The 16861-nt window shown below is 32.9% G+C and overlaps 1 protein-coding gene across 1 annotated transcript in view; it reads left to right on the forward strand.

Moving 5' to 3' along the window:
- The window catches only part of AdamTS-B (ADAM metallopeptidase with thrombospondin type 1 motif B), a 141377-nt gene that overhangs the window by 109527 nt on the left and 14989 nt on the right, over positions 1 to 16861 (forward strand). Inside the window, exons 5-7 of the mRNA XM_077434917.1 lie at positions 4966 to 5289; positions 8333 to 8524; positions 8592 to 8842. Coding sequence (XP_077291043.1) covers positions 4966 to 5289; positions 8333 to 8524; positions 8592 to 8842 — 767 coding nt within the window. The remainder of the gene's footprint in view (positions 1 to 4965; positions 5290 to 8332; positions 8525 to 8591; positions 8843 to 16861) is intronic.

The raw sequence follows: 16861 nt of genomic DNA on the forward strand, positions 1-16861 counted from the left end.
TACCACGCAGTAGTTTTAAACCCCCCGAGCACATATCAGAGTCTAGCACACACTCCCAAAATCTAAATAAAAATCTTATTTCTAAACAACCAAACATTTTTTTCGAGATTGAATGTATTCTTGATTTTGTTTTTGTATGAATTTTATGCACATTCACTGAATGTAAATGGGCAATGAAAGGAATCTTGAGAGTTTTAACTGAAATCCCGGAAGATTTTATCATCATATTATAAAACATGAAACGTTAAAAAGCGGACAAAAATATGATCAAAATTTTGATAGGTAATGTAAGCAATAACCATCAATTTATTGATGCCTCCATACAACAGTCTTCGCCAAGTGAGCTATTTTTGGGCGTAAGGATGAATACTAATAAAACCAAAAAAATACTTTTTTCATTTACCGGTATACCGATAGTAAGAAAAGTAGTTTTCCCGTTTTATAAAATTTGACGGTAAATTGCAAACCCTACATTGCATGCTACTTGTATGTAACAGGTCGCCTAGGCAAGGAATCAAAGGATAGTTTTATCATATTTCATCAAAATCCATAAGCTTGTTGTCAAACTGATAAATTTGACAAATATATATGTAAGCATACAAGCTTTGATCGTTTAATATTTCTGATTGGATGTACATACATATGATATATAGGGTTTCGTTGTAGCGTATCCATGAGAACCGAGCACGCTAGGAAGAGCTCGCTAAACAATGGATGATCTCTCCAATTGATAAAAGCCCATCCATCCAGCATCGATTTGAACGTCACACGGATTTATGACGTCAATATAATGCAAGAGTGGAAAATTGTGTTGGTTAGGTTCAGTCCACCCACAGAGTCTGTGTAGCTCGAGGATATTTACATGTCGTGAGTACTCCCTGATGATGAAGATATGATCCTGCTCCTCGTGGGCGACCACCACCAATCGAACTCTCCATTATACGCCCACTCTGCCCCACTGGGTCTCCTCTCTCCCATTATAATATAATGCACAATGTAAACGTATTGTCTCGCTGTTGCCCTTCTTATATACATACATCCATTTTTTTATTGCCCTTCGCTTAATTACATTATCAGGATCGTTCGTTTCCGACGTGCACTCGTAATTCACTTCTCCAGCTCGTTCTGCTGCACCGCAGTCGATAACTAACTGCCCAATATTTCTTCTTCTTGTAAACATAAATAATGTTTAGTGTAACATGCATCTGCCAACGGCTGATTTTACCTTTTTTACAAGACTTTTTTTCCTCTTCGAGCTTGTATTATATTAGGAGGATAACTTGTTCCTTCGAAACATACTAAACGTTGCTTTATATGTAGATGTATGGAATTTAACATATTTTATTCTTTGTTTTTACTTTATCAATATATGAGGAAATGTGATTGTGAGAAAAAAAAAAGTTCGACTAATTTGAACTCAAAATCGATCATTTTAGTGTTTAATCACGGTTGATAGCGAAAACACACAGCACGGAACGTGGCACATGGAATGTCGACAAGTTCTCCTACATTTCTTCAAATATGGGATACACCGTTACCGTTCACTGTCAAGCAAGGATAAATACAAGGATACAATTTTACCGAAAATACTCCAGGGGGTCATTTTGGGGTGGGGCGTGCTGGGCGTTCCATTAATATGTGCAAGGCACGGCCCATTTATTAAAAGCCTATTCTATGTTTCATTTCGCGTGTTTAAAAGTATCTAAAAAAAAAAAACACGTGCCACGTAAATCACTGTGTGTTTTCGCCCTAACCATTTTTTTTATTTTTCGGTGGGTACATTTTTCAATGGATTTCTTCCGTATTGTTGAGCTTAACTAAAATGGTACTCAATTTTACAAAGATCAAACCAGCATAGATCAGTGGTTAGCGTGTAATGCTGTCAACCGAGTGGTCACGGGTTCAACCCCTGGCCCGGTGCTGGATATGTAACTCCAAGTCAATCGTTTTCTATCAGAGTTTGCCAATTTTTCGGATTTTATTGAAACGATCCCATGAATTCTTACTATGATATATATGTTTTAATAATCAATGTTTATCAACCAGCAGCATAGATCAATGGTTAACATATAATGCTTTCAATTGAATGAGTGGCATTGCAACGCAATAATTTCAAATGTTTTCGCGTCGCCACCTGCGTTATTGGGGTAAAATAAACAAACAATTGAATAATTTGAAATGTGTTCCGCTGTTAAACGCTGGATAAGTCAGATTACCACGACTTTAACTCGGAAACGGAAAAAACGGGAACGGGAACGGGAATTGCATGCGTTATTGTGGCATTGCCACGCATGCCGGGTTCAGCTAGTATATAATATATTATAGTTTCTTAATTTGTATACATATAAAGTTTATGTTATTCAAAATATTACTCGCTCGTGTTGGATTGCACTGGTCTATTCGAAATTAAGATTATTTTATTGCATCATAAATATTTTTATTACTGAGTAAATTACATTACAATATCATAATTGCTTCATTCCAGCTTTGTAGGATGAGATTTTGTATTTGCATGATTTAAACGAAACACTTATGTGCGTTTTATGGGTCTAAATTTTAAAGGTTTAAATTAAAAGCCTATTCAATGGTTATATTGCAATCGATTCGAATGCAATTTCTGAGTATATATGTACATATGTAGTTTCATCGACGAGCAATGAACGTTTCTGCGCTTACTATTTCTAGACAATTTCAATTCTAATCAGTGACAACAAACAGTTCTTTTACAGTTGGCTTTGTGAAATCGACCTTAAATCGACATAAATGGCAGATGTCGATGGAGGATCTCTAGCAGCAAACGAGTTCTTTACGTCTATCGGCTTCTTTGAACCGGCGTAATTTATCGCCGTTAATTATTTTAAGCTTATTTTCTTTTCGAACGAGCGATGCTTAATTGTTAAACGTCATTTTTTTCCCACCGGCCCTTCGTATCGATGTAATCCGCTGGAATTTTATCTAAGTAAAAAGTGGAAGCATCTTTCACGAAAACGCTAAATATAATATGGGGGTGAAGTAATCAACGGAAACAACTGATTGGAGCTTAAGGTCATTGAACGTATTTTTATTCATCCTAGAAGTGTGTGTGTGTTTTTTCATTCAATTAATTGATGACATGTGTCCCGTTATGACACAAGCAGTGCAATGACATGAGAGCAGCTCGATAAAGGATACCCGAAACTTTAGATTGACTTTGGCGGTTCATGTCCATGGCTTGAGCTCATCGTGACCTCGCGTTAGCTTGATTGATGGACACGCTGATGTAATTGCTCCATTTTATTTTTATTTTTACGTCGAAACTTTCAATAATAATAATTAAGATCGGCCTGGATGAAATTATATACATTTGTTGACACAGGCGTTTTGGACCTACGCATTTTTATCAATGATTTTTTCTTCTCTTATGCAAATGTCTTAAAAATGACAAGTGTAATTCGAAACTGACGCACGGCGTAAAAAACAAAATTATCCGAGGAATTTTAGATTGGAAGGCCATTTTTTAGCATTTAATTGCAAACCAGTGTGTGAAACTATTTTTGTTTCCGCCTTGAATTTATTCGATGCGTAAATTTGGGATATTTTATATATCTATTATATTGTCACTTTTCATTTTTTATATTTACATACATATTAAATGTGAACAACCGTACTCCTTTAGCATTTTTTTATTCTTTGCATATATATTCACCTTGAAAAAAATATAAGTCATACAAAACAATTTTTTTGTCTTTTAAATGTTTCATAATTTCATCTATAAAATTATAATATTAATATCAGAATCAAGTGATAAAATATGTACATAGCACTGAGCAACAAAAAAAATTACCTACCGAAGCGGAAACTAATCAATCTTTACTAAGTTTGACCCATTTAATTCGAATATGACAATGATTTTTGCAGGCTTAATCTCATTTAAGAGATATGAGCGTTAAAAAAAAGTACAATTTTTACAGATTTTTGACTTTGCAGTCTTTAATTTTAAATATATTATTGTGCCAAAAGTATTGGAATCAATAGTCAAATGTTTTTTTATAATAATCTTAAATATCTTGATACAATAATTGATTTTAAATTACAATACTGAGTTGCAAAGTGCATGATGTTAAAATTTCCACCTTGATAAAAAATTCGTGAGTGTTTGGTCTTTCATTTAAGTCATGCTTGGATGCAGTACTCTTCGACATTTTCATTATTTTCCTCTTTGAGCTACATTCACATGTACATACATACAAAAACGTTCATTATTGTATTTGTGATATATCTTGCTTTCTTCTATGCAGATATACATATAATATATATTATTTGAGTATTCTCTATATATTATTTGATCATCATCCACCCACTCTTCTCGCTAATTGTTCTGTCCTTTGGCACATTCTTTATTCAATTTAATGGGTTTTCTTACTTCGTCAAACTGTTTTTGTTATTATATCCAGATTATTAATTCCCATGCAATATATTCGTTCTCCCACCCTTGTGTGCAATTTTAAATTAATGACTGCAAAAGTCAAAAATTTGTAAAAATTGCACAGTTTTTAAACGCTCATATCTCTTAAATGAGAGCTAACTAACAAAAGTTATTATCATATTCGAGTTAAGCTTCTTTTAAGGAAAAGTAAAAGAAAATCTGAAACCTAAGTTGTTTAAATTGCTCTATATTACGTATCTCGCAAACGATCTTCATGATGAATTGGACTGTTTAAAAATCAATAGTCTTTGAATAAGTTATCAGCATTCGAATTAAGATCAAAATCGTAATTTCTCCGTCTAATAAAAATAGGTCAAAATATCAACGCGACCAAACATTACATTTAAAGCTTACCGATGCCCTAAATTAACTCTTAGGCATTTCTTAATGATAAGAGCGAATATTATATTAATGTTTTAGTATGTAGTTATGTAACGAGTGTATGTATGTATGTATGTAGATAAATTTTGATAATTGATTGTGATTAATCTGTTGTACAGGCTGGCATGCTGCGTACGGAGCACGGCGAATACTGGGTGGAACCTTCGCTACAACACACTCCAGCTGCCGAGGGAGACGAACATCCCCACGTAATATACAAGAGATCAGCTCTGAGGTCTGCCAGACGCAAAAACAACAGGGAACCGGGTGAAAAAAGGCGTAACAATAAAAATGAGAATAACGAAGGAAGAAGGCGTAAGAGGAGGCGTAGACGTGCCAAGAACTGTGCCACCAAGCAACCACGACGCACGACAAAACTCGATTGGAATGATGGACCTGATCACGCCGTTACGCGGGAGAACAAGAGCGACAGACATATCAGGGTGAGTGTGGACATTAAATTTAAAAATTAAGAAAAGTAAATTTTAAAGTAGAAAAATAAAAACTTTTAAAATATTTGATACATTTGCTTTGTGGTCATAATTACATTGCAAAATAAATCGGGCTAATCGTAGTGCTGAAGCTGATGATTTAATCTTGATTTTACATTTTAGTTTATATGTTTATACATCTCGCCATATCGCGCACGGCACTAAAATTTCGACCGCGGAACATCTGGCACCCAAAAACTCCATCGATCGAAAGGAACCCACGCGAAATATTGTACGCGATCGCAATTTGCGCAATAATCCATTTACCATTAGTTACTGCTAACATGTATACTAACAATTTAAATGCGCATTTTATAAAACAAATGCTTATTTATAGTTTGCATTTCATAAAATTTGTGTTAATTAAACATTTTATTATATTATTTAAAAATATAAATACACAATTCAAAAATATTTTTTAATGTACATATATAATATGATTAGATTATAAAACAAAAGAACATATTATAAAAAATGTTTCTTTAATATAACATTTATACACTTAAAAAAATAAAATAAGACAAATCCTTGATAATAATAATAACTTTTTTATTCCAGTTGAAAGGGAGAATAGTGCAATCCCCATCGTCCATATAATAATATATAAATAATAAATAAAATAGTATAGAAAAAAATAAATATATAAATAATGGTAAATAATCATAATAATAATAATAAATAAGAATAATAATAATAGGAAGAATAATAAATTAATTAATCAATTAATAAAATAAACAAAGAATAAAAAAAAGTCTTGAGCATTTAAAAAACTACAAATTTATTGTTTTAATTAAGTCAGCATTTTAATATCAAATTCGCACATTTGTTACAACTAAAAAATATCAAGCAACCTAAAATTAATTAAATGCGCATTAACGCATACTATATGGGCATCTCACATACATACATACATATATTCACTTTTGCGACGTTTCCACGGCCCTCGAGCGTTATATTGACCACGCACCATTTTTTTTCATTTATCATTTCATGTTTATAAACTTCGCACTGTTTTTAATTGTTGAATGATCGGAACATTTTTTTGTTTCATACTATGTACAAATAAAATACTGTTAAATATCACATTTTTAATTTATCTTCATGCGCAAATGATTCGTTCTAAAGAGCAAAGCTATTTTTCTAAATGCACTATTAAATCGTACCCTATGTACATATATAATATATACCTACCTAAATTTACCGTCACTAATAGATGCATGTAGTTTTACGTAAAAAATGTCAGGTCACGGCATCGACGAGCGATGGTAATTTATTTAGATCTCGGTGAGCTGAAGCTATGCTGTTGATATAATCCGAATGTTTGCTCCAGACGCGAGGTGTCCTGGAGGTCGAAAAGTCGCAGACATGCACATTTGTCTTCCTCTGTCGTTTCTTTTATTTTGTCTAGGAAAGTGTCTATTTTGACATCGTCGTATACATTAGAATGTTAAATTTTGCACTTTTGAATAAGGAAGATAAGCATACGTCCGATTTTTTCGCGGCGAATGTATGTATAATGCATAATATTTTCACCAACAAAATCTTACGAGGCAATATGTACATACGTATAACAGTCGTAACTGTACATACATTTTTATTTAATCTCTCTTAATACTTGATGCTGTTTTTAATTTTTATTTCTTATAAAATCTTCAATAAAGACCTGAGTTTATTGCCGATAACTTCCATACATATGTATATGACTATACAATTTTGTGAAACTTTTTCTTTACTTTCTAGTCCATCGATTCCTAACCTAGGTTCCTAATGTTCGATTAGTTGTAAATTAAGATCGTCATTTCTAACCTTTCTTATTTTTAAATAATTTAGTCTATTTTGCCAGATGGAACATTTTTCTATGTCTATTCGTTTAAGCCGAATATCATAAAAGTATCATGTCACCATTTTGACGTTCTATTACCTCAAATAGATATAATTATGTATATATATATATATATATATATATATATATATATATATATATATATATATATATATATATATATATATATATTTATTTATTTATTTATTTATTTATTTTAAACAGACCATTGTGGCATAACAGGAATTCCTAAAGCGCCACAATGGTCAAAAAATATAACACAAAAAAGAAAAAAAACAAAATAACAATTAAACATAAACATAAATACATTCATACATAAACATAAAAAATAGCATTTAATAATAACAGATAAAGTAAAAATATCAAATAAAATATAGCATAAGGAATGCCTTGCACCTACAGCCAGTTTCAATAAATATGTAAGAAACAACTACAAATACAAAACATCCCTGTAAGGCCCAAATATATATATATATATATATAGCCCCCAGGGCGCTGGTAACGTCGGTGATGCACAAAACGTATCACTTCGTAATTCATATGTAATTTATAATTCATGCATCAATTTCTTTCCGAAACCAGCCGTTTCGATTTCGATTCTGGATTCTAGAGGTGCACACACACACACACACGCATTCATTCATCATTTCGAACGAGTTGGATTGCTAAGTGTATACTGTGCCATTTTTTATTACGATTAATATTACGTGCGCGTACGCCTGTAAATTACCTTATTATTTTTATATATATATTATACTTATATACATATGTATAACATATAAATTTATTTTTATTCGTGTTTCAATTCATTTTCGAAACCATCCGTTGAAATCAACGGGCACAACACTAGTACTCTAATATTTATTTATTAATGTACCCTACATATTTCGCTTTTCTTGATTGGTTTTAAGTTTTTTTGACGTCGCGCTGAAACGTTGTCTGCGCGAAAATGACGGGCAATTTTTTTATCAGCTTTGCTAAACAAAAATCGACTGCATATATAATATAAATTTAAAGCACAGTTAGGGGGAAGGAGAGTTGGGAGACATTTTAAATCTAAAAAAAATAGTTTGAGGGGTAAAATTTTCGGAAATGAGCTGCGAAGAGTGAAAAATGTTGGAACCGCTGTTTTAATTCGTATTTTATTTCCAGACTAATGAAATCGAATACAACCAATCCGACAACGCGAGCAAATCCAGGAACAGAAATCGCAAAAGGATGCGTCAACCACGTTCCGTCAGCAGACCACGTCACGTAGAAGTCCTGTTGGTTGCCGATAGTTCCATGACTGAATTCCACCAAAAGGGAAACGTCGAGACGTATCTTTTAACCATTATGAACATGGTAAGAATCATATCACATTGTCCATCATTGCTTTAATTTTTTGTATTAACACTATACTTTCTTTCAGGTGTCTTCTCTATACTTGGATCCAACCATAGGAAACTTCATAAACGTCGTAGTAGTCAAGATCATTCTGCTCGAGGACCAGCACGCCGGTCCACAGTTGAACATCACCACCAACGCCGACACAACCCTGGCGAACTTCTGCCGGTGGCAACGAGATCTGAATCCAGCAGATGACAGCCATCCCAACCACCACGACGTGGCCATCCTGATCACCAGGAAGGACATCTGTGCCAGGCAGAATGTCCCTTGTAGGTATGACTGCTTCTTAAAACAAATCTCCCGAAAATCACTCCAGCTCCCTTCCTGCGAAACTGCATCTCCGTCGACTGCATCTCGGAATGCATCTCGCGTTTCGTTCTCGTCTCGTCCCCGAGACAATTGCGGATCGTTCTCGGCTGATGGGCAAAAACAAAAAAGGCAACAAAACGCAAACATGGCGGCCAGACTTGTAATTAATGGGGCAGGCTCGTCCCAACGAGCATTCCACACCGTACGTATCGTATCGTCTTCCCGTTTATCCTTAAACTTGATCTGATGCCGCAATATATATGGCACACTGACCAACACTAAACCTGTCCTCTCGCGTTGATTGCGCCAATCTATATTATATCGATGCCCTTACGAAGAGTCAAAATTCGTGGGAACTCGGCTGATGTACCGTCTCGTGTTCGCATTGTTATATGAGCAGGCTCGGGATTGTTTTGAAGTCGATGGATAATCGTATATTGCTGGGGTCGAGTCACTTGACGGCAATATTGGAAAATACGAAAAAGCAAAAATTTATCAAGTTCGACGTAGGTATTCTTGAAACTGAGACCTTTAAATCTCAAACAATTTTTGTAGATAGGTATTACATATATGTATGTATGTATTTTTGTACACAGTTCGCTTAGAGAGTGACTGATGTAAATTTTATTTTTTTATATACTTTTTGTTGTTCATAATACATCTTAGGCCCATTACAATAGTGGCTGATATAGTGGTAATTTTATATTTACAAATTTGACATTATTGCACATGCGTATGAGTAATTGAAATTCTATCGCTAATCAATAATCTTAACAGTATTAATTTTATTTGGAATTTTGTGACAGAAGAACAGCTCACTTGACAATTCTTTCAAATAAACGAATATTTTACTAGTATTGATAAAACATATAAGTCCTCTTTTCGACTTTGCCTACAGTGCATTTTAAATAAAGTAAAAAATAATCAAATTAAAAAAAAATTCATACAAAGTGACATCTTTTGCGGTCCAAAATGATATACTTCATCATCAAGTCTTCAAGTACTTCATATATGTATTATACATGTGTATGTCAAAATCCAACAAAGAATCTACGTAAATACGTACTCGCTGGATATCATATTTTATCATGAACAACAAAATAATTCTGTAAAAAATTTAGCCTGCAGCGCAACCAAAATGTATTGAAATAGATTATGAAATGTAAATAATATAAACATTAAGGGTAATCAAAAAATAATTTTGCCTGCGGCGCATGTCTTTTCTGTAGCAGTTATTTAATATGTCAAAAATTTAAAGACATCGGTCCGTCCTTCCGTAATATTTCCTATTTTTATTAACTCTTTGGCTCCTTTTAGAGTATTATTTTTAAATAAAATGAAAATACCCTACTGGCAGCTAAGCAAAGCTGAACGACAAAAAGAGAGATAATTTCACCGCATGCAACTGATATATATATTATATTATATACATATATATACATAGTATCGTTTACCATACATACATTCTTTTTGATTTTTCGACTTAAGATCTTTCGATTTTCGATCTTTGCTTTACGATATTTGTTTTTAAGAACTTTCGACCTTTCGATGCCATGATGTAGACCCAAAAATACCCACATATATATAAACTATCTATGTATATCAGTTCAAATGCAGCCCGCGGATGAAACATATTCCAAATGAGCCTTCGGGCTACCTATGTAAAATTGGACAACCCTGTAGTACGTAGAAGATAGATATCGTTACTACAAAATCTCTAAAACAGTAAAATGCAATGGTTTAACAATTTCTCACTCCACCCTGTGACATTCTTGTCGCGAATATCTCAGTCGACAAACTAAATATAGAAGAAATTCAGAAGAATTGTAAACCGTGTGACAGAAACGTTTCTAGCAATTTGAGTAGCGCATATTAAAAGTGTGGGCATTTGAGATAAGATCAAGTTCGCTGACCATCGCGGTGCATACGCTCACGCGTCGAATTCGCTTTGCGGCGAATTCGCACAATTCGGCGACATGCCGGCATGTGGTATGAATGACGTTATTATGCAACATTATTGAAGTGCATCGGGTGCGCCCTTCGTATGTGCAATTATGCAGACAGACATACAGACGAACGCCGATGACCCGTAACACTTTCTTGTCTCTGTACAACCGATACGAGTATGCACATTGGTAATGTTTCGTCCATTACGTACTCTGAGATGCGGCATTATGCAAACATGCTTATCAAGATACATACATAGATCACAACTAATAAAGATGCTGCTCATCGTTTCATTACTCAAAGCTTTAGTATAAGTGTAATATAATATAATATATCAAGCATTATATATGAAATTATATCGTTTACGAATTAAATTCCAACGATTCAAATTGCATCATATAGTATTATGCTCAGCATTTTAAACGCCTTATTATAATATACTGTTTGCTAAAGCTGCGCCATTTAAAAATCGAACACTTTTTGTTTCGACCAGAAAAAATGGTGTTGAAATCGATTTTTTAGAAAAATAAAAATTTGTTAAATATTTCGATCTCATATAGGTATCTTCCGAGAACTAGTAAATATTTATGAAAATCTTTTATATAGTATTTAATCTTTTTTTATTTATTAGGGAAAATGCCTTTAAAATGTAATAAATTATTTATGTATATATGTACGTTCGTGTCATTTTATTTTTATTTACATTGTATTAAAATACTAATCTCTTCACGGGTCAGAGCTATCGGTTCTCAGATCAATTGATTTGTTGCATTTATTTACATTTTAGCACACCCGAAACTAGAATTTCGCTTTCGAAAGAATGCCATTATGCAGATGCGAATTTAAGCACTCATAATACAATACACGTCTATGTATATATTATATTGAATAAAATAAAATTGAATTATTCGGCACATAAATATTATTAAACTCTTATATTATAACATAAAAGTAATATTTTTATATAAAGTTAGTCGTAATTCGTCGTCTTATTATAATATAGTAAAAATTTTCTTGAAAAATTACCGTGTTCATTCAGGAATATAACAATTTTTTTTTGTACAAATCCACTATTTTTTTTCATATCATAAAGGCGTGTTTTATATCTCGATTCGCACCAGTAAAAGGGACGTATTTTCTTTCTTTGTCATTTACATTTATTAGAGTAACATTGTGGATATATTTCATATACATTAAAACCACACTTCTAAAGCATTTCTTTTAAACTGTCCAACACTGTTTAGACCCAACTCTAAATAAAAATATAATTTTATCTCCATAATCAACAAAGCCCAAAATTGTACTTTTTTTAACTCTAAGTCCAACGGCGACTTCTTACAGTCTTATATCAGTTGTCTATCCCAACAATATTTTACATCCTCTCCACTTTTATCGGGGACGATTTAACGGTACATTTAGAAAAATAGCTATGCTCCGTAGTACGAATCATTTGTACATTAGAATAAAAGATATTGCGCATTTAAAATATATTTCTGTTAAATAAAAAAATTACATTGAACAATATTTTATTTGTAGGATGAAATAACAAAAATGTTTCGATCATTTATTTGACAGTTAAAATGTGCACAGCTAAAAAACATGAAATGATAAATGAAAATTATAATGCTTGGCAATTATAACGCTCGAGAGACATAGCAACATCGGAAAGGTGAATATATGTATGCGAGATGCTTGGGTCTACGTGACGAGCCAGAATGTTAAATTACAGAAAACACAAATATCGGAAGGCAAAGATCGAAAATCGAAAGATCTTAAGTCGAAAGATCAAAAAAAAAATGGTGCATGGTAAACGGTACATACTCACTTAATTTGCGCGAGCAGGGTACAACAGGAACAAGAGGAACAGGCTTTTCCTCCCGTATTCTGCGCGCGCACATTAATACGGGAAAAAAGCCTGTTCCTCTTGTTCCTGTTGTATCCTTCTCGTGCAAATTAAGTGAGTATGTATGCGAGTATGTACCGTTTACCATGCACCCTTTTTTTTTGATCTTTCGACTTAAGATCTTTCGATTTTCGATCTTTGCCTTCCGATATTTGTGTTTTCTGTAATTTAACATTCTGGCTCGTCACGGAGACCGGAGATGCTTATATAGGATGCGTTAATGCGCATTTCATTCATTTTAGGTTGCTTTATATTTTTCCGTTGTAAACCTAACTTATCAAATGCCCGCATTTGATATTAAAATGCTGACCTAAATAAAACAATGCATTCGTAGTTTTTCAAATGCTCGTGTTTTTATTTATTTATTAAAGGATTTTAGTTTTATTTCTTTTTTTTTTTTTTTTGGTGTACAAATATTATATTAAAGAAACATACATTTGTATGTATTCTTTTGATTATAATCAAATCATAATATTTTTTTTTTTTGCTGCTTTTTTTTATTAATATATAAGAAAATATTTTTAAATTGTACGTTTATATTTTTTAACTTACATAAATTTTATGAAATGCTTACAATAAATGCGCATTCGTTTTATAAAATGCGTATTTAAATTGTCCCCCTTTTTATCTCCATACATATGTGTGTATATTCACAAAATCAAAAATGATGAGGGCTGCCCCTTAACGGTGCTCGGCCTCTATTTCAGCCCTGAAAAGAAAATATATGACTAAGGCTTAATTAAAAATGCATAGGATTATCTAATTTATGATATCGATTCGTGGCGTGCAGCGCGCATCAGCATAAACATACCAAATTTTGATCGCTTTGGACCAAATCCAACATGGCGCCACCGGAGCTCATTTATCGCGCGAAACTACAACCCGTTAAAAACGATCGTAAAATGTAATAAAAGCCGTGGCGAAAAAAAAAGCTTTCAGACATGAAACGACAGACGGTCTCCGAAGGCCCCTCGTTATGGATTTCCCCGATAAATAAAATATACATACACAAGTTCGACTGAAACGAGCGCGGCTCGAGTGTGTTTTTCTTTGAATTTTAATAATCGTCGCGAAAGATTATTCTCTCGGGATTTATGGATTGTATTTATAAACACATACCGTGAGGATTTATAAAGCGGGCAAATGTCAAACAAAGAGACGAGTATTTAATTTTATACGATATTTTTCCGGCACGCCGTATCGATACAATACCGTTTTGTTTGTTTTATCAAGACGAAGTATTTATATTCGCGTCGGGAAGATTTTATCTAAAATTACAGCGTGAAGAATTACAATGTGAGGGAAATAAATCAACGCCTCAGTTCGTAGAAACTACGAGGAAACTATCCGGAGGAAAATCTTCTCGGCCCTTATTTTTCTTTGTGTTTTTAAATTTTGACTCTTAAAAAATATGTATCGTTATATTTGACAAATGTATATTTTTCGTGCGATGCATGGCGTTTGACATTTGAAGGAAAAATCTGGAATACATCACGTAGTTGTATTATTTGTCGGAAAATATTTGCTCGTTAATCGAGTCTTAGAAACCTTGGATATTAAATGGAGATAAATAAACATAAAGAGAGGTATATTTTTATTTGTTTATATAGATTGTTTACTTAATAGTTTGTTGAAATAAAAAGGGACGTCGCTTGCATTTGTTATTTATCAGAAGAGGCAAATCATCAAACCTTGTAAAGTTGATGATTTCATTATTGCCTAGTAAAGAATTTACATTTTTAGTGTTGCGCATTTTTGCAATTTGATTTATCGCTTGATTTTGTAAAAAATTAAATTTTTTTATGCAATATTTCGCTTGAAAGTCTCACGTTTTTATTATTGTCTAACATAATTCAATCTTACGCAGATAAATATAGAAGAGCGTCAACTGGCACATTACATCGAAATGCAAATAATAATACACTAAGGCAGAGGTTGAAAACATTGTCATTTATTCTTACAAATTTTTAAAAATAACATTCTCATAAATTATTCAATTTATGGAAATTAAATGTTACGTATAAAATATTATATACTAGTGGTTTTACCCGGCTTCGCTCGATATTCATAATATATACCGCTTAAACATTCATTTTTTTTGTTATTAAATTTATTTGATTCGAAAAAAAATATATTTAACGACAGTTAATCAGAAATGAATTACACACTCACAACGAATGGTTTTTTTTTCATATATAAGGGAACCGGAACTAAAAATAAATCCAGATTCAGAACTGAAACAGGGATCCAGAACATGAAATGAAAAAAGATTCCGGATCCGAAAATGAAAAAAGAATCGGGATCGGAAACTGAAAAAGGAATCTGGATCCGAAACTGAAACAGGAATCCGGATCGGGAACTAAAATCGGGATTGGCATTCGGAACTAAAATCGATATCGATATCGTTGTCATAGAAAATTTGATATTTTCGATAACGTTGCGGATTTTACCACCCAAACCTTACATACAAAGTCTCTTTCGAAATTATATATATAGGTATATTAGATTATACATTGATTTCAAATTGTTTTATAAAGTCTATGAAATGAAATTTCTGAGACTTAAATTACACTGTTCGACAAATGACGACTTTTTTTGGTTCAGAGACGAGATATGACTTTTCTTAAAGATCTATGCCCAGTAAACACGAATCTGGTAATAAAAAATGTTGATTGGCTCGAGATTCGGAGATATGTGTTTTTTAAATCGCGCGATTTTTCTATATCTTGGTATTGTTCGGTCGATGTCTCAAAATTTGTCAATTTTTTGCTCAAAATGAATATTGGAATCTATAGTCGGGTATATTATCTTTCATTTGTAGTACTTTTTAGCTTTCAAATCTCTCTAAGTAGTCGTCCAGTTCAAATCAAAAGTCAAAAGTACGTATTTTCACTTGGGATTTTTTCCAACTGCTAATACTATTTTATACTGAGATTTTTCTGTTGAAACATTTTTATTGGGATAGTGTTCTAGCCACATTTTTTTTTTTGTTTTCGTTTAAAAGGGTTAATTGGAAGTGTGCTGAATTTTAAATTGGTAAAATTGCGAGTTAACATCTCGTACTATTATTTACTTGTATTTACACGAATCTGAATTGAATTAATAGGGATAATATATTAAATTGTCTTTATATTAGAATTAAATGAAATTCCACTTAGAAAAATCATATTTCGACTACTTTTGATTTGAAAGATTTGAAAGCTGAAAAGTACTACAAATGAAATATAAAATACCCGACTATAGATTCCAATATTCATTTTGAACAGGAAATTGACAGATTTTGAGACATCGACCGAACAACACCAAAATATAGAAAAACCGCGTGATATTAAAAAAACATATACATACATATCTCCAAATCTCGAGCCAATCAACATTTTTTATTACCAGTTTACGGGGGGGCATAGATCTATAATAAAAGTCATGTCTCGTCTCTGAACCATTTTTCGTGTCGAACAGTGCTATTTACATATAGAATGATTTTCAAAGCTAATTTAGCACACTAAAGTAAATGTTTTTAACTCAATAATTTAAGCAAAATATTAAACATCTAGTTAAAAAAAAAGTTGTTCATATCTGCCCAATTCTCTAAAAAAAAACAACAACAGTAAGTTATTGCATTTTCGAACGAAAACTATCTCCAAGATTTATTGCAGTAATTTTACCAAGATTTATCACATAGAATTAGGCTAAAAACAATTCCGAGTAGTTTATCAATTGAAAGCCTTTTCGCACTTGAGAGCTTTTCATAAACTTTTTACGGCGACTCGACCTTGAGCTTCAGACCAGCATTGAAACACTTTAGAGATGACGAGTGATGGATTGTCGAATTGGGTTAGCCATGAAGATGGAAGCGTCCACCAGACGTGCATTGAAATAGGTCATGAGCTCGCACATGACCCGTGACTCAGATTCGCCATCGGGAAATAATAATCGATAAGAGCTCGAAGGACGCCACGCTCCCACTGGATTAAACTCTGAATATCATCGTTTTCCATTCAACTCAGAGTTTCGCAAATACCGATTGTAATCTGGAGAGTGCTTTGTTTCGAATTAGGCAAAGGTCTGACATCACGTCTAGCTCTTGACATATTGCTCGCCTGACTCATCCCTGGAAATATGCGTACCTATAC

Source organism: Arctopsyche grandis, chromosome 1 (genome assembly GCF_051622035.1).
Source record: "Arctopsyche grandis isolate Sample6627 chromosome 1, ASM5162203v2, whole genome shotgun sequence".
NCBI classification, from domain to species: domain Eukaryota; kingdom Metazoa; phylum Arthropoda; class Insecta; order Trichoptera; family Hydropsychidae; genus Arctopsyche; species Arctopsyche grandis.